Raw genomic sequence first — 27,158 nt, 5'->3', positions numbered from 1 at the left:
TTTGTCGTTGACCAGATGAAATAGTTTCATTTGCGAAGCGTGGGCGGTAGTCGTATAATTATGTTGCCTTCTTCTTCCTTGTCCAACTACGCGTAAATCAGTAACTTGATAAGTGTCGGATGGTAATATTTTGATGACTGTTAAAGGACCTCTGTACTTAACTTGGGTTTTAGTGTTAGATAAGGCAGTTTGTTCGGGTAATCGTCTTACGACCACAACATCACCTATATTGTACTTAAATGCATCACATCGATGTTTGTCATAATTCCTTTTCATCTTTTCTTGTGCAATGATAATACTTTCTTGGGCATCTCTTTCAAGTTTTGTTGGATTTACATAGTCATTTGATGTTGGTGGTAGATCTTGAGGAAAATATCCAGGCTTTACTGGCGTGTATCCATACAAGAGTTCAAAAGGAGGTTTTCCAGTCGACTTACTCGGAGACCAGTTAATACACCGTTCTACTTCTGGTAATATTTTATCCCAATCCTTGTGAGATTCCGTTTGGACATTGGAAGATATCATTGGAATAAGTATACGATTGATGCGTTCAACTTGACCATTAGCTTGTGGTCTTTGACTGGAGTTTAATGTATGCTTGATTCCTAATTGCTTACAATAGCCTTCAAACGCCGAGGACGTGAAGCAGCTCCCTCTGTCTGTAATGACTCGCCTCGGAGAACCAAAATCATCAGTAAATTCATCAAGGTACTTCAAAACGCTTTTAGTTGAGCAACTAGGACATGAACGGAGGCGCACAAACTTAGTCATATTGTCGACAAAAACCAAAAGCTCTTTGTTGCGAGCTGAACTTGTTACAAATGGGCCAAGGAAATCCATATGAACAACTTCAAATGGGCGACTACCAGGTGAATGGCATTAAGTTTACCTTGAGCTTTCCCACCTGGTACTTTTGTAAATGCACATACGACACACTGCCGTATATGCTGCTTGATATAACTTGCCATACGTGGAAACCAAAACTGTTGACACATCATTTGAATTACTTTCTCAACACCAAAATGACCAGAAAAGTCGTGGAAACGAACAGCAAGATACTTTCTCATTGATCTTTCATGTCTTATTTTTATCACCAGATTCATAATGGAGGCGATAAAGTATTCCGTTAATCAACTCGAAATTATCGGCTAGTTGTTTTTCTTCTAGTGACCTATTTGTCTTCAGTTTTCTCAAGGAAAATAAAATTTTTCGCAAATCTTGATCTTGAGCTTGTATGAGGGCTACCCTGTCTTCTTCAGTAGAGATGTAAAATACCGTAGGCTCTCTTGTTAGTTCTACAGGACTCATAATGTCTATTTCATGCAATGGTGTGCAAATTCTTTCTTCGACAGGTGAACGACTAAGGGCATCTACATGAGCCATTTTAGTACCAACTCGATATTTAACATTATAATTAAACTTGCTCAACAGTTCAGTCCACCTAGCTACATGGGGCTTAATGTTCTTTTGCGTATTTAAGTATGTTATTGCTGAACAATCGGTGACTAATGTAAATTGCAAACCCAACAACAAAGGACGAAGTCTAGTCATTGACCATACCGCAGCTATCAGTTCCAAACGACTTGAATGATACTTTTCTTCTTCAGGAGTTGTACGGTGACTTACGGAATAAACTAACTGAAAAGCACTAGACTTATTTCGTTGCGAGAGCATTCCAGCTAATCCAACAGAGCTTGCATCAGTGTGTAATTCAGTTTCATCGCGTGGATCAAATAGTTTCAACACTGGTCTCGATACTAATTTGGAACGTAAGTTTTCAAAAGCATCATTTTGATCATCAGTCCATGTAAACGATGAATTTTTCTTTAGCATCCTTGTGAGGGTTTCAGCAATTGAAGCATATCGTGTTATAAATCGGCGAAAGAAACTTGTTGAACCAAGAAAACGACGCAATTCATCTTTGGTCTTAGGAACGGGGTATTCAGCAATGGCAGCAAGTTTTCTTGGACCTGGTCGTATTCCATTTTTATCAATTACAAATCCCAAATACTCAATATCTGACATTCCGAATTCACATTTAGATAGCTTCAGTGTTACCCCAGCTTTTAGCAACTTTTCAAACACTTGTCGAAGCTTCACTATCATGTCATCAAAGCCGATCGAACCGAAGAATATATCGTCAATAAAACATGATACACCTTTCCAAAGCAAATCACCCAAAGCTAATGACATCGCTCGCAGAAAAACAGGTGGTACATTCGATAAGCCAAAAAACAAACGTGTTGGCTCATAATGTCCATCAGGAGTTGTAAACGCTGCCTTTCGTGAGGATTCTTCATCCATTGCTATCTGATTAAATCCTTGACATGCATCAAGGATGCAGAATAAACTAAAACCAGACAGTCTTTCAAACAAATCATCGATGCAGGGTAATGGAAATTTATCCTTAATAGTTTGTGAATTTAAATGTCTGTAATCAATTACCATATGATGATCACCAGTTTTCTTAGATACAAGCAAAACAGGGCTACTGTATTCTGAAGAACTGTCACGAATAACACCCTGATCTTCTAATTCTTGAACGATTTCTCTTCAAACTTGCTTCTCGTAGTTCAAAGCTCGATAGGGTGAACGAGAAACAGGTTTACTACCCGGTGTCTCAACGATACGCATTATAGTATTATTAATGCATCCTAGTTCATCTTGTTTTAAAGCAAAACACAGCGTAAATTCATTTAACAAATCGCATAAAATTTGCTGTTGTTCTTTATTTATTGATGGTCAAATTTTAACACATTCTCTATCGATAGGCTTTCGCACAATTTCCTTTGCTAATAAAACGGCTGGGGTTGAATCCGCATCTTCTTTAACCATTGAATTGTAAATATTTTCAGATACCCAATTTCCTAGCAAGATAACACGATTTTTCCTTAATTGTAATTTTACGCTACTAGGATTCGCGACGGGCACTTGTGATTAACCATCGTGGATAGCAAACGTAACATCCTTGCTTAGATTATCTCGACCACTGCAGAAAATAAATCCGTTTTGAGTTTTACATGCACTGAAGACAGTTACCAATTGAACTGCACGCGGTTCAATCTCGAACTTTTCGAGGGTCTTCAACACAACCCTATCAGGCATTTCATTAATCTGGAAATCATGCAAAAAATCCAGCTCTTCCACATGAACTAACTTGGACATGCCTTGATTTCTAACCATTATTATCTCGGGTGAGTCAATGATGTCATTTCCAATGAGAACATCAGGGCCTTCAAATATAGAGGAGAAGGTGTAAAAATGTGCACAGGTGTAAATATGGGCACCCCTCCCTAGTAGATATGGGAGGTACTGAAGACTGGCGGCAAGGACTGTATATGGCGCCAGTTGCTAATATAAGATTGTACAGAGCAGTTGGAACCATTCTTTCAAGTAGTGTGGATGCAACGTGAGTTATTGTGCAAATTGGTGTTTATTCTGGACTGCAAGCTTTTGAGAGGTATGTGAAATCGTTTTCTTTTCATGTACTTATGTTTAGTTAAAAATAATTACACAGTGATATATGATTACACAAGTATCAGTTGACCAAGACGCTTGACAAAAGTGCTATCAAGAAGACGTCCTTGCGTTTTCCCGGGGTAAGAGACCGGCCAGGGGGCAGGGTGGGAAGACGAAAGGCCTTCAAAAAAAGAAAATTTGCCCCACGCAACGATACGATTCATCATCGGACTCATCAGACTCGATGACCCTCCCCTTATCTACAGCGATGATGATACCAATCTAATAAATCCAATCTAATAAATGTCAGCGGTGGGGATAAACCAGACTCAAGCGATGTAACTTGCAGTTTTTGTGATGGAAAGTTCTCTGAAGACACTCGAGGAGAGGTGTTGGTGAGATGTGTTATGTGCCAAATGTGGGCACTGTGCCGGGGCTGAAAGAGCCAGTTATGTTTGCGATTTCTGTAAATAAATTTTTTCTTGCAATAAATAAATTCTCTACCATTTTGCATTGTTTTATCCTGTTTTTAAACTATTTTTGGTGACTTTTTTGAACAGGGCCCATATTTACACCCCATTTTTTCTGGGGCTTTTTTAAAAGATTTTTGAAAATCGTCGTTTTTGAAATGAAATAATTGATGTTAATCATTGTTTTGCCTTCTTGCATTTAGGAAACTTGTTATAGTTGTTAATGAAAGATAAATATCTAGAAATTTTCAAATTGATATTAACTTTATCAAAAAAACAAAAGAGGGTGCCCATATTTACACCTTTTCCTCTATCATCAGTCACTACATAAAACATAACTTCCCTCAGCTTTACCCTGTCTATAGTCACATTAAGTATGATAATTCCTAGCGACTCCCTTACACCTCCAATACCTCGAATTCGTGTAACTATATTTTTATGTAGATTTTTATTAAACGTTTGTGCGAAACTATATTTTAACATAGATATATCAGCAGCGGTATCCATAAGAGCACTAGTATTTACTTCTTCTATGATAATACTCTTCGTTGTACTATTACTGGAACTGGGTAAAAACGAAACTGCATTGACTAATGGGAAAGACGCTCTCTTTGGACATTCCTTTGTACCATGTACTTCTGTTTTGCAGGCAGTACAAAACTTTGGACGTTTTGGCTTTACGCAATCACGAGCAAAATGGCCGGTATCATAACAATTGTAGCAAACAATTTGATTATTAGTTGTACTTCGACTAGGCTCTGTTTGTTTGCCTTCGGCGATATTTTCTTCTTTCAAAAACTTATTCTTACTAGATTTATTATTATATTGAATATGATTCTTAAAAACATCTTTGAATTCAATAAATTCATCTACCTTTTCAGCTAATGTATAAGGTGAAATTATACGGGTCCACTGATCCAAGTAACGTTCTCGTATATCTGGAGGCACCCGAGCTTTCATTCGATCTGTGATGATCAGGTCTTTTAAATTCTCAAAACTACTTATTTTAAGTCCTGCAATCCACCCATTAAAATACGTTTCAAGCTCGTGGTAATATTCTTTCCATGACTTTCCACCAGTGTTTTCGTGAGAATAAAAAAGTTGTCTAAATTTTTCAGGACTTAGTCTGTAACACTTAAGCAAAAGAGATTTAACATAGTCATAATTTTCTGACTGTTCTTCTGGTTCTCTCATTATCATTTGGACAATTTCACTTGGTAACTGGTTAATTAAACATGCCATCCACAATGAACTTGGCATTTGTACTCTTCTCATTACTCTCTCGAAATGTACTAAATAAAGGTTGATATCCTCATTACTCGTAGAAAACTTTCTCAGTTGTGACTGCCAATCAACTTTTGGCGCCGATGTTATTACTTCAGTTTCGACTACTTCTGAAGTTTTAGCAGCAATATTTAACTTCTTGAGTTCCAATTCATTCTCCGGATCGGCCTTTTCTTTTTCCAATGCATGTTCGCGATCGGCTTTTTCTTTTTCCAATGCATGTTCGCGATCGGCTTTTTCTTTTTCCAATGCATGTTCGCGATCGGCTTATTCTTTCTCTTCTTGGCGAAGGCGCTCGCGTCTTCAACCAAATTTTCGACCATTCCTCGAACCATTTCTTCATCGTATTTCTCGCTATTCAATATTAACTTTCTCAAGTCAGGGATTTTCAAAGTAGTAGACGAAACATCTTCAGATAACTCATTAGCTACGTAACGTAACTGATCTTTACGAAGTCGCGATAAAAATGCTATTTTAAACTCAAAACTAATTACAGTTGCCTGCTTATCCCACTTCTGATAATGTAAGAAACAACTTTTAAAGAAAAACAAAACAAACGAAGTTCATTTACTGTTTACTTTTATTCAAATTTACGCACATCGTTATTCTAAAAACTCAAAATCTATATCGTACACAAGAACTGCTGTTGCCAAAACATGGAATACTAAATATGTAATAGTAATATAATTAATGTTCACGTTCACACTTTTACATTACTTTTAGATAACATACCACACAGCAAAATTTTATAATTGCATGATATCAATATGAATTTCAATGTGTAGTTTAAAAACAGACTATCTGAATTCTAGTTGAAATTATTCTCTCAAAACTGAAAAAAACTTACCAAGAAAACGATAAAAATGTATTAAAATCAGCACAAATGATACTACTTCAAGTAATTCGGATGATTCTTTATTGCTGTTTTCCGAATTATATAGATACAGAAATATATACTATTCTATGAAGAAGAATATTCTATAACTATTGCAGTTCTGCACGTTCTGAAATTAATTTATCAATGTTCTGGGAGTTTTTTCAAGTTCTTCTGCCTTTTCCTTAGGGAATTTTCGCTTCTTATTTGCTGCTAAGAAAATGGCGTCCGACTCCGCCAATGATTCTGATAGAACTAAATGAAAACTTAATAAATAAAAAAGGGCGCACTCGAGCGTTGCGATTGCGAATTGTTTTTCCATAAATATTGTAAAAAAATACTAAATTAAAACTGACCTCAAATAAAACTCAAAGGACTTCGAATCTTAATAAAAGTGATTAACTCAATTGTATTAACTTAACAACAAAAGCACAGCATCGCTATTTGCGATCGCAACGAACTATAGGGGGCGTTGTTGTATGAGACTAATACCTGCGATTTCTATATGAACAGTCATTCAGTTACTCTGGAGACGTCTTTAATGTAGCGTGTAACATTATAACGTTCCTTCTTTATCGTGGCTTATTAAATTTAAAAAAGAAAAATGTTTGATATCCTTTCTTATGCAACCAAAAACAAGATGGTATCTCTTTTTTTTTTACAGAAGGAACATTCAAAACACACCTGAAAAATATTTGTAAATAAACAAAAAAAAAATATGTATCTTCTTATTAGAGTTAAACCTAATACCTGAGAAATAGTTTTACTAAATTTAATGACATAACCTGAAAGGCCTATTTAAACTTTACATTCTATAGTTTTAAGAATCATATTACTTCCAACATTAAAATAAGCAAAAAGTATACATAAACTTCATAATTTTATATAATTTAATTTTGTAAAAGAAACTTCGACAACAATTTTTATCAAAAAATTTTAAGTTTTAATAAAATCATTATATAGAAACTAAAAAACGTAAAATAAAGAATGCTTACGATACAATTAAAGCAAAAAAGAAAAAACCAATTCTAAAAATTCCTTACATTAAAATAAACAACTTTCATGTTTTTTCTTTTTTGATTCATAATTGGAAGCAGAAACCCATTCTATATAAAACTATTATCAAATAAGAAAAAAAATACTTAAAAGTAAATTTTTTTATTTTATAAAAATTAACACTTACCTGCATTATAAATCAGAAGAATTCCAAAATGATTTGTTCTTCGATTTTTGTTACCATTTTTTAGTGCTACGAAAATGCGTCTTTGGGATTTGCCAAAAATAGAACAAGATGCAATTTTATTTTTTCAGGAGAGAAATATTTTGCCCATTGTCCACCGAAATCCGATAAACTACTTTGAGATTTTAAATAAAGTGTTTTATTTTATGATTTGTCGCAAAAGTTTTGGTGTAGATTGGAGGCACTTAAAAACCGCCAAATCTGTAGTTGCGGTGGCGTTATTACGTAAGTACCGAATTTTTATTCCATACTTGTTTGAATCATATTACTTCAAACATTAGAATATGCAAGAAGTATACATTAGCACATAATGTTATACCATTTAATTTTTCAAAACAATTATTTTAACAACAATTTTTATCAAAAAATTATAAACTAAAAAACGTTAAAATAAAGAATTCTTAGGATAAAAAAACGATTTTAAAAATTCCTCATATTGAAATAAAAAAACTTCCATATTGTTTCTCATTTTATTCTTATAGTTCTTAATCCGACGTAAAAAAGCATTCTGTAGAGAACTATCATCAAATGAGAAAAAAAAATATTTACAAGTAAATTTTTTATTATAAAAATCATAACACTTACCTGATTTATAATTCCGGAGAATTCCCAAATATGTTCTTTGTTTGAAAACTTTATTCTCAAATAATAGATACATAGTTTATCCCTTCATTACTTTTAGATAACATACTACACAGCAAAATTTTATAATTGTAAGATCTCGATATGAATTTGAATATGTAGCTAAAAACAGAATAGTTCTAGTTGAAATTATTCTTTCAAAACTAAAAAATACTTACCAAGAAAACGATAAAAATTAATTAAGAATCAGCACAAATGGCACTATTTAAGTAATTTAGATAATTTTTTATTGTTGTTTTCCGAATTATATGGATACAGAAATATATACTATTCTATACCAAAGAAGAATATTCTATAACTATTACAGTTCTGAATTCACATTTATTTATTGGAACGACGAAAACAATATTGACTTCACTTTAATTTGTAATTAATTGAAGACAGAAGAAATGCATTTTACCTTAATACACACATCTGTAACAGTATGCGATAGCGAAATCGGAAGTTATCAGTTGCAAGTTTGTTGATAAAAGAAGTTAAAAATTATTGAGAAATTTTTCTTCAAATGTTCGGTGTGTTCTGGGTCTGAAAGATATCCCAATATTCTGGAGAGTTTTTTTAAGTTCTTCGGCTTTTCCTTAGGGAAGTTTTTATTTTTATTTGCTGCTAAGAAAATGGCGTCTGATTCTGCCAATGATTTTGATGGAACTAAATGAAAACGTGATAAATTAATGTCTGATATTTACAGGCTCCCGCTAGAGGGCGTACTCGAGCGTTGCGATCGCGAATTCCAAAAAAAATCTTACACTAACTCAGAAACTATTTACATTTCCAAAACTATCATCATGGCAACCACAAAACTATACTCGTCAAAAAAAAAAAAAAAAAAAACGGTGTGAATAAGCATATAATATCTTACAATATTTCTTTATTCCTAATTTAAAGTTATTTTCCTGTACTACTATTATAACGCTTTTAATTCAAGAGTTTCAAACAGAGTTTTTATTTTTTTATTTTCATTATAATATAATTCCGCGTTACATTTTACGATAAAGTTATTTAGAAAGGTAGTCTTATCTTAATAACCGTTTTACAATTATTATTTTTGAGAAAAATAATATTATTATACTGTTAAAGAGATCAGTTTAACGATTTAGAACAGTGGTTACGAACTGGCGGCCCAACTGGCGCCTTTTCTATGGCCCGCTAACTAAAATATATTAGTTGTCATTATTTGTGGACAATTTTCGTAAAAAATCTATATGGGATTTAAATACTTTTAAGTTCTACATCTTGACAATTTGATGATGTTGCACAATAATTGTTTAATACATAGGTGCACATTAAAGTTATTGTAGCCAGAATTTTTTAATATGCAATTAAATATTTTTAAAAATATACATCTTATTTTAATTTGTAATTCAATACTTTTGCTTTGTACAACTTGATAAAAATGTGACAGTAATATTTAATGTTCCTTCAAACATAAAAGAGTCCTATATAAAATGTTGATAAAGTTGCAGCCCGCCATTTGACTGGTGTTTTTAATTGCGGCCCGTAAGTTGGAAACCCCTGATTTAGAACTTAACGATCAGCTCCATGCACAATTAGATGCAACCAAAAATATTAAATTACGGTTGTGAATTCAAATTTGTTTGAACAATATAATATTATAATAATATAAATGTCATTTAAAAAAAATTATTACATTACAAAACCCGTTATCCGGATATCAGAAAACCGGAATACCAAAAAACCGGAATACCAAAAAACCGGAGCGAAATTCGATAAATTTTCCCACCATTTTTTTAAAAAATATGTTTTTTTCCTCATTATATTTTCGGATTTTTCTTTCTTTTTTGAAAGATGTTTACCTTACCATCATTTTGGAAATAACCATTAGAGTATTACTTCATCGTTTTTTCTTCTTTTTAGGATTATTTCCAAATAATTTCTTTTTTTTAGTTGGGTTTAACAATAAAAAACGACTTTTTGTAGCGATTCAGAAAACCGGAAAAATCAGTTATCCGGAATAGCGATGGTCCCGATCGGTCCGGATAATCGGTTCCCTACTGTACTTAGAAAAACTACTTCTGTTCACTAAGAGATTTAAATATTTATAATACTAATAAATAATAATATTTGGACAGGGGAAGCGGAGGCACAAGCATAATTCCTTTTGGTGTTAAGTGAATAATTTTAACTTCAGTAGAAAAATTGTTTTCGCCAAGAAACAACAATTATTGCGAAGTAATCATGAGATTCGGTGAGAGGCCGCGAACAGGGGGGCTTAGCCCCCTAGTTCAATAATTAAACTTAATAAATGTCTCTTTTTTTCGTATTTAAAAAAACTGAGATTTCGTACATGGTAATTTAATAATCTAACAAGACGTACAATGACCGTTTATCATCGCGTAGTTCACCCTTTCGCTGAAATGCCTGAAACATTAGGGAGCAAATTCAAAGTCTATATTCGAATCTCTGAAGGGCGCAACTGAAGGTTTAAGGAAGGGGGGGGGGAGTGTTTAGATTATTCAAAATGAACTTCTTGTGTTTAATTTATGACACTAAATGACTATAATGTGTAAAAGCGCCGGGTGGCCTGGTTGGTAGGTCACTGGGACTATGTTCAAGAGGTCGTGAGTACAATCCCCGCCGGCTGAAAACTCCCCGTGTAGTAAATGGTGACTGATGTACGTTAAATCTATCGAGTCACTAAGTCTTCCTTGCTCCTATAACAAATCATACCTCTGGGGGTACTGATCCAGGAGTTTCCTTGTCTTCTGGATTGGGTTCAAAATGACAAGGCTACGGAGTTGAACATTAGAAGTCGTAAACCCAAACACTGGGTCGGCTGCTCAACGACGGTTATAAAATAAAATATAATGCGCACAAATAAACAGTATTTTTACTAAATTATACAAATGAGAAATTGTAAAAATAGAATGAAGCACCATCCAAAATTGATTTTAAAAACATTGTCCAATTTTAAAGCGGTGCAAGCTTGCCTTGACCACAGCTGTATATTTCTTTCTTTTATATGGTCTTTCAGGAAGGGGGGGGGGAAGCAAAAGGACTAATTCCCAAGAAAAATAAAACTGAATCGATTGTAAGTTCGTTAGCAGGTCATCGAACGTCATTACTCGAGCACAGCAATCTCTGGAAAAGATATCAGACCCACCAAGTTATTGTTCGCGATAGGGTGTCATCATGTTCATCCCGAAATTAATTAATTAGCTCCGGGAGGTGACGATGATCGACCGAACATTTGAATGATGGGTGGAGTCCTTGTTCGAAAGGAAGTACAGATTAATACTAATGATTGACTTTAAATAAAAGGACTGAATCATGATTTTGAGAATAAGTTCGCAATAATTCAAAAAGCATTTTCGTTCCATGCTACAGTTTATGTGTAGTTAACTGAATAACTTCCCTTCTTTCTTTGGGGGGAAAAAATGGATTTTTCCGGTATATTTCCAAATTTGTAATTTTTCAGAGCCTTTTTTTCCCTTTTCTTCCCCCCCAATTTTTTACTTTAGTTTTGTACGGATTTTTTTTTCCTTTTTCGAATTGGCAAAAAACAATTTTTTCCAAGCAAGTTGAAATTGAAAATTGATTAAAATTAACTGAAATTAATTATTCAACAGGGACTTCTTTTTGTTTGTTGAATTGTAACAATATTTTCGCAAAATTTGAAATGGACGTTTAACCTGATTCCTAAAGAAAATATGTTTACTCCAAAGTTTTCCAAGGAAAACAAACAGCTCAAAACTAAAACTTCTTTCAGCAGACTCTACGCGTCATAAGTAAATTGTATAATCTGGCTCTTCATAAACAGCCACTGTCATTTTGAAATGCACCAAGATAAAATGAAAAATACTTAAACATTTTCGTCTGACACTCTTTAGGTTTATTTTAGTGAGCGTACGTATCTATAGACAAATTAAAAATCTTTATCATTCATGGCTGGCTGTTTGTAATAAGCCTAAAAATATAAAGCAACTTAGAAAATACTGAAGACTTCTAGGCTTATCGTAGTGAGCCCACATGCTTTTAGGCCCATTAGAAAATGCATCCGTCATTTCTCAAATGGGCTGATTCATATTTCAAGCAGTTTGCAATCAGTCTAGTATTGTTCGCCCATATCTTCGCCTTAAGGCATATAAGTTGATTGTAATAAGCCTAAAATATATCAAGCAGCTACGAAAATACTGTAAACTTTTCCAATTTGATGTTGCAAAATGACAGCGACATTTGCAAAAAGTTGGAATTTTCAAAAAAGCTACGACATACACACCACCATTAAAAGCGGCAGGGTACTTATACTTACTGATGCCGCCCGGTATTGTTGTCAGAGTTATAATTTATTTAATTACTAAAGTAATTATACGCATAATTTTAATGATTGGAAATAAACTTGGATCGTTAAAGGACAATAAAAAATAAAATTCATTTTATTTCCTTTCGTTTTCTCACTTTTACTAGTTTAAAATCCATTGAAGAAAAACCTTGCAGAATTCATGACGGCAAAAATATCTACCATCATTGTGTATACGCTCTCTTCAAATATCTATGTTTTTTTTTCTTCCCCTATCTCTCCAAATACGGGTCCGCCGCATCTCTTGTTTACTCCTTGTCAAGGGGAAACATTATCTGCACTCCACCATATGGTGAAGGGAACCTAAATGCAAACTGGATCAAAGGAATCTCCGGAATATGTCAGAGCATTGATAATTCGTTCAAGGGGAAAATTGGACGACGAAGTTACGCTGAAATTAGATACATCAGGGAAACGGTTATAATTAAATAAAGTTACGAAGCAATCTGTAATAACGACAAGACTATGACGTCAGAAAAGGTAGGGATTATGTTTAAATATATTCTAATAAAATGTTAAAATTAATAAAAAATATATATATATATACTGTTACTATTTTGAATGAAAGGGAAATAACTTTAAGGGAATGACTTGCTTCAGAAAAGAATCGAAGAGGTTAGAAGCGTCATTTTTGAGACTTTGAGGAATTGAATTAAATGTAGTTGATTAACAAAAGATCTGATGAAAACAACCGTACATTTATTAACTTTGCGTCACACAACCATGTCTTACAAAATTATAACTGTAACAGTTTTAATCTAAGAAGAAAAATTTAAACAACTTTATTATTGATTTAAGTTAATTGCGATCTAAGAGTTTAGTGTTTTATGAATAACATGTTTAGCGACATTCTAATAAGATCAAGGAATTAAATTGTACGTAGTGTTTTGTGGAATAACATGTTTAGCAATATTTTAGTGAATTTCAAGGGATTGAATAAAACATGGGAATTAAATGGCAGAAGAGCTAGAATTGGGCTACATTGCGTTTAAACGCATCATACTCTAAGTGCGATAATCTAACGGCGATGTAAATTCGAAATAAAAAGGAGGAAAAAAAACCCATTAAATTTGAGAAAAATCAGCTTCCTTTAGACAGCGAAAAAACATATTTTTCCATTGAAAACTCGCGTTATTTACAAAATTATTATTTATAGAATAAAGTAATGTTTTACCATAAGAATGGAATATTTAACAAGTTATTCGACCGGCAACAAGGTAATTAGAAACACAGGGTGTTGACTTTGAACCCGAGTACAACTGATCTAAAGTTTTGTAAAAATTATGCTTCTTAGTCATGCTTCTTAGAAAAGCTTTTTGAGAGTTTCCACTAACCACCACACTTTAATAAGTACCAGATCCATAACCACATTTAAATCTAGTAAACACTCCGTCTATTGTTTTACCATTTCCCCTTTACCCTTTTGTTTTTTCAACAGACACATAGTTTTACAGTACTGGTAAATTTCATTCAATTACGATGACACGCTTTCCTTTTTTGAACATAGAAATAAAGAAGGCTTTCACCCATTATGGCTTATGCTAGCCTGATTTTTTTAGGACTTTTACAAAGGAAGACAGAAATCTTGAGATTGACATGAAAGGGTACCCATCCACAAAGAGATTGCAAATCGTCCAAAATTGATAGAACCGAACACTCGCTTCAACCATAAATAAGAATTGCAAGCTGCAACGAATGGTATCACACATTCCACCCCATACTTTGCAACTTTTTTTTCCCCTTCCCTAATTAACTTGTTATTTTAATGACAGTTTAAAGAATATAAAACTCATCATTTAACTGTTGCAGTAAACAACATCAACCATCTCCAATTCTACTTAGAATAAAAACTTCTGGGACTTCCTACTCGTCTTCTACACATTATGTTTTGACTTCAACAGTATTTTGCTCATTTGAATGATTAATCGCCTTACAAAATTTCTCTTCCACGTACAAGCTGTTTGCATTCAACATTCTTAAACAAAGAAGGAAAATACAATGAAAGAGTATTTATCTCAGCAAATGCATCTTCACCTTGTCCCGAGGGTTAAATTTATTTCTCATATCTACGTCAGGAGAAACTCTCCTTATTTTATCAAACCTGACACCTTTTGAATAAACGTGGGTTGGAGAGATTCATAAATTAAGAAAACTTTAAATGGAAACGGTACAAATATCTCGCAAGGGAAGGTTCAAATAACGTTTGCCCAACCTTTTCCCTCCATTTAAGTCATTGCAAAAATCACAAAAGTTTTATTGTTTTAAAATAAAAGCTAACATTTGTCGAAACTTTTTTACTAATCGATTTTTATCCCACCTTTCAACTAAAAGACAGTTGATATTTTGGTAAGTGTCTTGAAAAAGGCTTACTGCAATTTTTTGAATTTTTGACAAAGGTCGCGTTTATCACAAACATTTAAATGCAAATATTAGGAATAATTACGAGTTTCAAATAAGTATTTGGCTATGACAGTTGACTTTTTAAAGAGAGATCTGGCAATTAGAGAGGTTCACTTTTAGCGTTAAAAGGAGGCAAACCTTAACATAAAATAAAAAAAGATTTTATTACCAACATTTAAATGAAAATATTAGGGGGGGGATATACAAGTTTACCACTTAATTGATAAATAAATAGTGGGATCGTTTCTCTAACAGTCAAGACAATTAACTTCTTAAGAAATGATTTGAAAGTTATAGAAGGCACTCATATCGGCAAAAAAAAGCAACATTTAACAAAGAAAGTATTTATTTTTAAAAGCAAAAATACAAGTTTACCACTGAATTAATACTAACGACGTGCGGAATTCCAAAATTGCTTTTTATCAAATTTGCTGATAGAATTTTTCTGGTTTAGGGAGAAAAAACGAAATTCCTTGATATTTTTTGTCTAAACAAAATTTTCTCAAAATTCATAGTTTATCAAACTTTTCTTCACTCGTGATGACCCTTTAACAGCAGTTTGAAATAACCAATAAACAAAAAAATAAATAAATAAATAAATAAATAATAAAAAAATACAAATAATAATTTTTAGAGTACTTGCAAGCCGTAGGCTACACAATAATTAAAAAATATATATAATTAATATGAAATAAAATGTAGCATTAAACAATTTATTCCAGTAAAAATATTTTGATAATACACTTATACGATTTTCAATTTTTATATCAACAAACAGATCGAAATGAATCGACAAGCTGACTTACAATAAAATCCAAAGATAAGAGCAATTATTACCACTTATTCACACAAGATGATAGGGCTGGAATTATCTTTTCTTAAAGATGATTTAACTTATTATCACTAGGATGAAAATTTTTACACTTAACTAGTATTATTTGGTGAGCCAGAAAGAGTCATTAGGGAGGGTCGATTGATGAGATAACACCTCTGGCGGTGCGACATCATTTAGGTCTCCCCATTATCTGTTTCCCACAGAGCAGCAATAATGATGCGCTTTCAATAGCTTTTAACCATTGCGATCTTTTTTTTTTTTTTCTTATCTTTTCGGAGACACGAAAATGCAAATTAAACGTAAATTTTAATCACGGATAAATAAGCTTGATATTGAGTTTTCTTTTTTAAATTATTTTATTTTATTGTTGTTTTTCTTATTATTAGAGGCAATTTAAAAGACATAGATTGGTTTCGTAGCTCTCTTCAATGTTATATAGCAAAAAAAAAAAAGAAAAAAAATATTTACTTCGTGGTAAATTTTAAATTTTATTTGGGAGATTTCGCAAAATTACGTCAGCTTCTGTACGTAAATTTCAAGTAATTAAGTATGCGCACTTCTAGTGCTCACGCGTGAGTTCTGACGAAATGCGCATGCACCTGGGGAAAAAATATCAAACTTGCGAAAGCGAAGATAAGAAATTTTTTAAAAATCCGTATGGAATATCATTTTAACTTTGACCACAAAATGAAAACAAATATTTACAATAAATGTAGACTATTTCTTTAAAGCATACGATTCAATATGCTTTGCTCTACGTAAAACTGCGGATCTGCGAGCAAAAAATTTTGGTAGACAATAGATTAGACGATAAAGAATGCAACTTATAATTATTATTGCCGGCCAGGTGGCCGAGCGGTTAGCGTGCCTGACTGCGAAGCCAATGGCTGCGGGTTCGAATCCCGCTCTGGGCATGGATGTTTCTCTCTGTGTTGTCCTCTGTTGTGTGTGAAGTGTGAATGCGGCCCGCCTTATGAACGGGTTTGTGGCGTGGGTAATGTTGCTCGCCTCCGTGACTTAGGTTCACAGGTACCGTTACTGGGTAACGTTAAATGAGCAACACTTCCGGCATCTTCGGAGGTGAAGAACGTTAGTGCCTGCCGTTATTTAAAAAAAAAATTACAAAAAAAATTATTATTACGAATATTTAAAAAAATATTATTGAATTTTTATTTTTTAACTTTGTTTAACTAAATTATATAGTTAAAATATAAATATGATTTATAATTTTAAGAAAGCGACACTATATTTAGTTTCTTATGGAACTAGTTCCATTACACAACCATAATGTAAAACAAAAACCAATAAAATTATTTTTTTATTGAATGAAAAAATGGTTGTAAGATCACACGATTCATTTCAAAATTTCATCAATGCATATCTTCAAATTCACCGTCCATGTTTTTAGTTCGAAGGTTGGTTTAAGCAGAAAACAACATTTAACAACTATAAACAGCGTGCTTGTAGCTTTGTCTTTGCAGCGTTAATCACGCCAACATGACGTAAAGATAAATAGCATCTAAAATAAATGTGAGCATGCGCAGTTGCTTCAATCTTACATACGGGAGCGTACGGAAGTTAAAGTAAAAATGCGAAATCTCCTTTATTACTTCGTTTGATTAGCTAAGTTGAAGAATCTATTCATAGAGTAGATGTTCAACGTCATAACATTGCGATTTTGAACTTGATTTTATACTTTAAAAAAAGAACAGGACTCAAAATTAACAGTGGTCCATGGGTTCGAGACCACTCACGTTTGACTAGGGCATCATAAAATAAACATTTGCGGCTAAGCCAATCGCCACTCGAAAAAAACAGACCCATATTTGGATGGTATGACAGCTTTGAAAATGATCTTAAAATTATAAAAGTAATAAAATCGAAATCCTTGGCTAAGAACAGGACGACTTGGGATAAAATTATGCGAAAGACCGGGGCCCACCCGGGGCTGTCACGGCAGTGAAGGAGGAAGGACTCTAAAATAACAATCAGCGGTCCTCTAGGCCAGTCATTGATGTAGAGGAAGAGCATGCTGTTTAGGTCTATGTTTTTGTCACAAAATAATGTATGTCATCATGATTGTGACATTCTTTATCTTGTCACTTTCCCTTTAAATGACTTACAAAATAAAAATTCTAATAGAGAAGTGAAAACGGAAAGGTGAAAGAGTGTACGGACTAATAATATCGTCTAGTTATTGGTCGTTAAAACCAGTGACTAAATTTTCTCGATTTCTAACCCTGTAAAAGGAAAAAAAGGGAAGACGTGTCAAAAGTTTGGAACAAATCATAAAAATCAGAAGGTCCCCCCCCCCCCAAGGGAGAAATAGAACATATGCATAGAGTCTAGCAATTTACGAATAGTAAGGCCCAAGACATAAAACACTTTTAAATAAATGTACATATCAGTATTTTTTTTTTCAATTATTACACAAGCCTGCGAAATTGAAGGTTTTGAAAAATACAAGAGAAGTTATTGTTGATTTATATGCTATTTGATGTGCTGATTCCGAAAATGACCTTCATTTCTCACCATCACTTCAGGATTTTTTGTAAAATCGATATCTATGTTTTTAGTAAAATCCTATTTGGAAAGGAATTCACTCAAACAATTGTGCATTTACTATCTGGTAACTGTTCTTCTTTATTCATTTCGATATTTTTAAATTGAATCTTGTGAAGGTAAACTAACATTATGAGCGACCGGCTAATTTTTTGTAGGTTAAAATGAATGAAAAATACTGTTGCCAGATCGTACAAGCCACCTCTGGTCGAGAGAAAAAAACAATAAGTTCCTTGAATTTAAACTTTTTACATCAGTTTCTAGAAGAACATCACCAACATGCCATTTTAATTTATTTTTATTAAGGTAACTTACGTAAAATTAACGATTGACCAAGATTAGCAAATATTGTGTATGTGTACATGAAAGTTTTAAACAAAAAACAAAACAATGGAAAAATGTTTCTACATAAGTACATGCTCATTTTTCTCTAAAACTTATTTTTGGTGATCTTCTTTTGTGCTTAATCTCAGGCCTATCTCGAGTTAACATCTAACAGTAGTCGTCGAGCATGTTCTTGTACCACCTAAGCTCCATATCTCTGATGGAACCTTTCACCTTGTTCTTCGCTGACCGCTTCTACTTCTTCGTGGAAAAAGCCCACATGTGAGAGAAGGAAATGCATTTTGACACTCGTGGAGCAATCCAAAGTTTCTAATTTGTCCAGCATTTTCATCACAAATGCTTTACAGTCAGGATCCTTGTAGTTTCCCAGAAATTTACTGACAACATCTTTGAAGGCAACCCAAGCTTCTTTTTCCGTTGTCCTATGCTAGTCTCAGAAACTTTATCCTTCATGAGTTTGCGGATATCTGGACCAGCAAAGACTCCCTCTTTCTTCTTAAGATAAACCTGGAAACTTATCTCACAGGTATTTGGAACAATCGTCATCTTTTGGAACAGCCTTGACAAACTGCTTCATTACACCTAATTTTATGTTTACAGGGAGATAACAATACTCTTTTGGATGAGCTAAGCTGCTTCGAATAATATTCTTGGAGCCTGGGTCAAGATTTTAACTTTTCAACCATTCTTTTTCTATTCAATGGTGAGTCTTGTCATGGCTGCCCCACTCACAAATGAGACATGAGAACTTTGTAAATCCCCCTTGTTGAACAAGAATCATGGAGATAACTTTCAAATCACCGCAAATGGTTCAACTGTGGCCAGTATATTTCATTTTGTCTAGGACGAGAGTCAGATTTTCATAGCATTATTTCAAATATACCGAGTATCTAACTTGTATCGATGCATACTGGCTCCCATGATGAAGAAGGACAGCTTTGAGACTTCTTTTAGATGAATCTATAAACAGCCTCCACTCATCTTTATCGTAGATGACATTAAATTTGCTCATCGATACCGGAACATCAGAACAATTGACCAAGTTCTCCTTTTCGTCAAAGTACTTAATAAATTTTTTTTCTCGATTCCGGTACCAATAAAAAGGTGTTCCTTTGGCCAATAAGTTTTTTTTCAATCTGAAGTCTAACAATTATTCAACTGCTTCTTTCGAAAGGCCCAGATCTCTAGTCAAAGGGGAAGAGGAAACCGGCTAGAGGTGGCTCATATTCGATATCGAAGCCTTGAACTTCTGGATGTTCCGAGTCTGAAGAGATGACTGCCAATTCAGTTGGAGGCACAGGTAGATCAGGTCCATGAGGAACGTGGAGTATGGCTGATGGAGTGTTATCAAGATAAGATATTAGCCTTTGATTTTTCCGGTTATACCCACGAACATGGCAGGAACGAAAATAACAATCATCAAAGTGATTCTTAGGCTCTCTCCATGCTATAGGAATTCCAAATCGTAAGGCAGTCTTTTTTCCTCGGAGTCATAAGCGTATATGATTTAGACACTATACACAGACTTTATAAGGAGCCCACGATTTGGCCTGATCTCCGAGTTTCATGCAAAAATACGCAAGATAAAGTTGTCTTACATAGTCTGTAATGATCCTCATGCGATTTTAAACAACACTATGTTCGCCGCATATGTAACAAAAGTCATTTGGGAAATTTTCAAAACGTCTCGAAGCCATGTTTCACAAAATGTACAGAGAGAAGCAGACGTTAAAAATACTTCCAAAAAATGACTCCCGATTACCCTTACTAGTGTTCCTGAGAGGTCAGCGAACCAAGATATCGTGACGCTATTGGTCAAGAGATATTGTGACAGAGAGAGGGACGGTGACAGAAAGATGTCATAGAGGAGTACTTTTGTAGATTTTACCAAAGTAGAATGCTGGTCACGCAAGAAGAGAAGTAACTAAAAAATGAAATTTTTTTTATGGTAAATGTTCATAAAAATTTCAGTAAAATTTAATTTTTCAAAAAAATGTGACCTGATGGAAAATTTTCATTATTGTTTTCCATTTCAGCGCCAAAACATTCATAAAGTCAGCTATCAGACCTCTTGAATTTTTTTCATCGCAGGCCTGTGTTATTAAATCTTTATTCACCGAAAAGTGATCAATAAGAGTTTTCTCAATATATATGATTTTAATAATTCAATAGTCAATAGTTCAGAATTCAAATAGTTCAATATTCGATCATCGCAACTTTTTTTTAAAACTAGATGGAATAATTTACGAAAAAGTGATGAATTCGACACGAATCAAAAAATGATGACTCAAAGGCGTGATTCTATTTTCGCATTATAAGTATCGGGATTTTAAAAAACGTGCGGAAATTCGTATAAAAGGGAGCCGGAAAATCGATCCAAGTAGGCCGTGCATCACACCTATTTTATATATATATATATATATATATATATATATATATATATATATATATATATATATATATATATATATATATATATATATATATATATATATATATATATATTTACATATGAGGCCTGTAACACGGTCGCCACTTATGATGATCGAACTTCTTTCTATGTACGGGTCTCCCGTTGGACTTTAGAATATCTCTACCAATATTTGAATATCTTAGGTAGGTCCATCTAATCCAAAAAGTTTGAAGTTTTTCTTAAAGCAGGCCTGGAAGTCCAAAATATAAAAATGAAGGACAAAATTGCCTCTAAAATAAAAGACAATTTAGGGATGCTGATTTTCTAAAGTTAGCAATTTGTGATACCAACACAGATTCGCAGATATATAACGGGTAATAGTTTTAGTAGTCCCTGCACTTAGTGAAAAAAAAGTTACGCATTTTTTTTTCAAACAAAAAAAAAAAAAAAAATGAGGGAAAATAGTCTAAACATGGCAAATTGTTAAGTAGTAGCAAAATACGAGGATTCTCTTGTGAAAAACAGTGGAGTAATGATATATAGATGAAAGCTTTTTATATATTTCTCCCACATCGAATGCTTTTATGCCATCACATCAAAGGTAATTGTCTCTAAATACTGGAATATCGTACTTGACGCGCTAGGAAAACTTTGTAGTTCATTTCGTTATTTATAACATAATGGACATAATAACATAAATGACATATAACATCATTTTGGAATTTGAAATTTTTTCAATTCTTTTCCTAGATAAATAATATTTATTCTTCCTGTTTATTGAAGGACGCTTTTTTTTTTTAAGGAATTTAAGGACAACTTTGAGCCCCGTTGAGAACACTTTAAAATAAAAAGAAAAAAGAAAAGTAAGATTAAAATGCTTGGGCATATTAAAAGTAGAGCTAAAGACATTGAATCAATAAAATGGATAAATGACAAGTTAATCAGTCAATGAAACAAACAAAAAAAAAAAAACGATTCATACCTGCTCATTGTCACCTGTCTGCCAACTGTCGTTACTCTAGAATCAAAATAAATAATAATTAGATTCAACATTAAATAGAAACACAGAAAAAGAACATTAAAATAGATTGTTCGAAAGGCACAGATTTCTGGGCTTAGAAATATGTTGCGACAGAAAGAAAAAGGGAGATTATTTTTAAATATATTTTCGCGCAATGAAAATATCCATAATTTTAATAAACGGAAGAAAAAAAAGAGAAAAAGTCTGGAAAGGAAAGAAAAAAAATGAAAAATATATATTAACGAAATAGACTGAGGGGTGAGAATGAAAGAAAGATTATTAAATCAGCCAATCCATCAGAATCAATCCTATTCATTTATACATTTTTTGATGTTAAGGTAAAGAAACCGATCGAATTTCCCATAGTTTCGGCAAAAAATCATTTCTCCTTTACCGAATTGTTCAAAATGAGTCGGAAATTGAAGCAGACACTCGGTTCCATTTAGATGGGTTTTCAATTTTTTATTAAACCAAAATATTTTGATTCATTACGGTTTTCTGAAATAGAGAAAGAACGCTATTCATAAATCGCAAACATTCTGAATGTATTACGTAGATCTGAATTCTGACACCAGTGTTTGTTTTTTTTGTTTTTTTGTTTTTTTTCCCAACTCCATAGTGAGTAAATCGCAAGAATAAAATTGAACACTATCAGCATACTAATCGCATACTCTGGCGTTCGATAATTCCGAAAAGAACGTTTGGACTGAGAGTATGTTGGTATGATGAACTATTAGTGGGCATGACTCAAAATGCCCTGTCATGAGGAGGGAAAAAGATCAAAATGCTAATAATAGTTCTAAAACAGTTAAAGGGAGGGCCGTTTAAATATGAACACCCCATACACACTTGACAGAAATAAAATAAGCGAATCAAAAACCTTCTTCCGTGTTTACGTAAGAAAATCGCAACCCTTCCATGGTTTTTGATTTAACTGTAGTTATCTCATTTTGGCAGTCAATAAATTCAAATAAAAGATGAAACTTAGAATCAAATTAAGTTTATATTTTAATTCATTACTAAAATTTAGAGTGGATTTTCTTTTTATAGGAATCTTTTAGGTTCAAAATTCTTGACCCCTGAAACTCTGCGAAAAAAATATTTATTATACCAGGCGGAGATATTGGAAAAATGCAGAAGTTGGTAGCTAGGCAATGCTTAAAAGAATGCTACAACTTGGGAGAAAACGATTCATGGCAAATTCTGTTTCCCCTCCATCGTTATTGTAATGTTTAGAGAAAAGAGAGTTCATATAAACCAATGGTTCCTGAACTTTTTTGTCTCGTAGCCATATTTTTCGGTTTTGGATAGACCCCCTATTTACCTGATTCTTTGTAAATTCATCAACTTCAAATGTATTTTTGACAGCTGTAAAACTTTTGAATTTCTAACTGTAAGTGAAGTGGAGTGCGAAAAACTTTTATACATTTATTAATAAAATTCAAGCTAATTTAACCCCGGAAAAATACTTTTTGTTACAAAATAAAACCTTACACGCTGAGAAAATAAAAACGTAAGCGGGCGGAGTTGCAGGCAACTGCTAGTTTATAATAATTCAGTTTCATATATCAGAAAATAATCCTAATAACTTAAATTTTAATAAAATTTTTACTTCATAACTACTTTTATCAATTATATAGAATTTAGATAGGTATATGTCTTTATATTATAAGGTAGTATAATGTAAGTAAATAGGTCCTATCAGTGTATGTTGATTATTCCATTCATGCAATGCCAAAATTAAAGTCACGACCTGCTTATATAAGATCCACTATTGTTGACCCCCATTTTCATTTCATGGACCCCCAATTTTTTTTTTTCACTTGGCACGGACCCCTTGCAGGATGTCATCGACCCCTGGGGTTCGATATAGACCCCTTTGGAAATCACTGATATAAACCATCAAGTTCGAAAGAGGTATGAAGTCAGGATGAGTGGTAGGGCATTACAAGTAGCGAAACTGTAGTTTTTAAACGAAGTAGTGTAGTGAGTAGTGCGATACGAAAAAACTGTAGTTTGTAGCGATTCTTAGCAACTACTTTTTAACGTTAGTTCAATAAAGAAACAAAGCAAAATATTTTTCGAAACTGATGGATGCAAATCCAGTGAGAATTCCTCTCTCACCGAGCGTTAATAAGATGTCTGATGCTCTGAAAATCGGTCGAATTGTTCCTGGGAAAACGAATTTTAATGATCGGACTTTTTTAAAATTCGATTCACGGGAAATATAATGTACGCTTCTGAGTCTGAAGTCATAACGTGTGCATTAATTAATTAGCATATTTGTGATCACGCTCTCAAACCATTAAGATTGAGTCCTAGAATGTGAAGATCCGATCATTAGATCAAAAGTTATACAGGGTGGTCCGCTTTTTATTTTTCGCACTGTGCTTCACTTCTTGGAGGATATAAAAAAGCATTGATCACTTAAATCACAAATATTTGATAATTTCTTTACCATTTCTTAAATCACTGTCGAGAAAAGCAATAGAGTTGGAAAGCTTAAAAAGAACACTGCTTTAGAATTAAAAATAAAGCTTCATATCTACTCTTATTAAACTAAGGCAATTTTCAATTCAAAATCATTTTGAATTTGGAGGAAAATTAAGTTCTACAGTTAAGTTGCTCTTCTAAAAGTAGTGACTACATTTCGAAATAGTTTGTAATCGCTGCATTCAAAAAATAAAAAAAATAGTTGTTAGTTAACTACAAAGAAAATGTAGTTTTATCCGACCACTAGTTAGAATCACTTCATGAATTCCTTTGCCATGATATATTGATTTCTTTTTTTCGTTTGAAACTTTACGGTTAACAACCAGAACTTACTTTTGTCGAAACACTAAATTAGCAACAGAGGTAAAACAGAATTTGCTATTCCATCCGCAGTTTTAACGTTTATATCATTGACATCAATTGTCATGAACATTTAGTAGATAAGGTTTCAGAAGAAATCAGTAATACACTAGAGAGACCAAAAGATAGTGAACTAAGTTTCTTCGACACTAAATGATATTACAATTGAAGGAAAGAAACATGTCAGAAGATGGTAGAGATGAGGCACGAAGAACAAAAAACGGTTGGGATTCTTCTTTTCTTAAGCGGAATTCCCGAATCGAAAGAAAGAAAACAATCGCATCGTAATTTTCCAATCCTGTTCTCAACACAATAAAAAAAATTTCGTCTTACGAAGTAGGAATAAAAATACAGAAGAAATTGTACATATGTTACCGTAAATAGCCGAAATCTGTAACAAGTTAAAATTTTTGCGCGATTTTTAGGATGGTGGAACAAAAACTGTTCCTAGCACACACGCTGTTCAAATTTCAGAATTTTAGCACAAACCTGGGGAGATTGTGGCAAAAAAAAAAAAAAAAAAAAAAAAAAAATTGAAAATTTTAAACAAGATATCAATTTATATACTATTCATAATTAATAAAATTTTTTGAACTGTGATTTGTAATTAAATTACCTACCAATAAAGAATATCACAAACTAATTTAAGAAAAAACTTAGCTAAGTTTTCAAAAGAATCACGATATTGGATTTTAAAATTACGTGAATACGAATCGCGATGTATGAGTTTTAAATGACGTGAACACGAATCGCAATGTACGATTTTTAAATCAGGTGAATGTGATTCACAATGAGTCACTTTTAAATCAGGCACATACGAAAATCGGTGCTTGATATATTAAAATCGCATGAATATGAATCGCGATATTTGAGGATTCCGGCGTTGTTTCAAGTATTAAAACGATAAAAATACGACAAATCGAAATAAAAATAAATAAAGAAATAAAAATCGCGGAAGAGTCATATGTATGAACTCGTCCCGTTAACGCGATTTAGCAAAGGCGGAAAATAAGCATAAAATAAAAAATGTAAGATTGCATGAGAATTTTATAAGCACAAAGAAACAATAATTATCACAAAATGCTTTATTTTTCCGTAAACAAGAAAGCAAATAATAAGACATCTTTAGAATCAACTTTATTAACTGTCTCATAAAAAAAAAATTCTCATTTTATTCAGAGAATAATCAGCATATGAAAAAAATGAACGCACTCAAATTTAATTACTGAAAGTTAAGAATGAAAACAAGAAAAAATTTAAGATGACAATTAAGAAGAAAAGAATGTTATTAAAAGAGGAAATGGAAAAGTGGCACACGAAAAACACTTACTTTTTGAGAGGTTTTAAGTTATGCATCCTAATTGCAATTTTTTCTTTCTTTCTTTCGTTTCCCCCCCCCCCATTTATTTCGTTAGCTTAATAAGTTTAACCACTAGTGTTTCACATTAAACATCTCAGATCTTAGGTTCCCAACAATGACGCTACCGTCCCCTAGAGGGCGTTGGTGAATTCTAGAGAGTCGGTAAGAATTTGCATAAGAAATTTTAAAAATTGAGAACACTTTGAAATTATTATTATATTTTTTTAAAATTTTCTAGCGAAACTTCTGTAATAATGTCTAACACTGCATTTATAACACCGTAGAAAAATAGTTATCAATGTAGCAATTTATTAAATGAAAGAGAATTAGCCTACTTTACCATGGAAAAAAAAGAAAAGACTCTCTTACTTTGCTTGATATATATCAGGATTGCCATTCAAATCTGGAGAAAAAAAATTCCCTGTGTTTTCCCAGTAGATATTATACTCAATATGTTAAGCGGAAACAATTACTGTGCTCTTGTGTGAGCCATTTTTTAAAAGACAAAAATAAGAAACAAAATTCCCTGCATTTTCCCTGTTATTTTAAGTAATTTTTAAATTCCCTGTATTTTCCAGGTTTTCCCTGTGGAGTGGCAACCCTGAACCGACGGATGAAGTTTTATAACAAAGAAACCGACATAAAAAGATTAACAGAAGCTTTTTATGTTTTATATATATATATATATATATATATATATATATATATATATATATATATATATATATATATATATATATATATATATATATATATATATATATAAAACATAAAAAGCTTCTGTTAATCTTTTTATGTCGGTTTCTTTGTTATAAAACTTCATCCTTTTCTTTTATTAATCTAATCGAAATGCTTTCTCACACTTTTCAAGATTTTCCCTAACATATAGCCGAGGAGCGCAACTTTTCGTGTATACTTTCATGACTGCTCTGTCTAATAATTAATAAATAAATTTTGTACCCTCCTTCCCGGCCTAAGAACTGTTTTAATTCTTCCACTCGGCATATACTATATATATATCCCACACAAAACCATTTTAATACTAGAGAAACTCAGGTGACTTTTTTTTTTTTCGTTTTTGA

At 32.8% G+C, this 27,158-nt stretch overlaps 1 protein-coding gene across 5 annotated transcripts in view; it reads right to left on the bottom strand.

The window, feature by feature from the left end:
* Window positions 1-27,158, bottom strand: part of LOC107440719 (MAGUK family member discs large 1) — a 256,361-nt gene that overhangs the window by 129,104 nt on the left and 100,099 nt on the right. For all 5 annotated transcript variants that reach the window (XM_043044038.3, XM_043044039.3, XM_071180794.2 and 2 more), the window contains one exon: window positions 21,825-21,860. In XM_043044038.3, the coding sequence (XP_042899972.1) occupies window positions 21,825-21,860 (36 nt within the window). The remainder of the gene's footprint in view (window positions 1-21,824; window positions 21,861-27,158) is intronic.

Source organism: Parasteatoda tepidariorum, chromosome 8 (genome assembly GCF_982258835.1).
Source record: "Parasteatoda tepidariorum strain Cologne lab strain chromosome 8, Ptep-v5.0, whole genome shotgun sequence".
NCBI classification, from domain to species: domain Eukaryota; kingdom Metazoa; phylum Arthropoda; class Arachnida; order Araneae; family Theridiidae; genus Parasteatoda; species Parasteatoda tepidariorum.
This window is presented reverse-complemented; position numbering and strand designations above follow the sequence as displayed.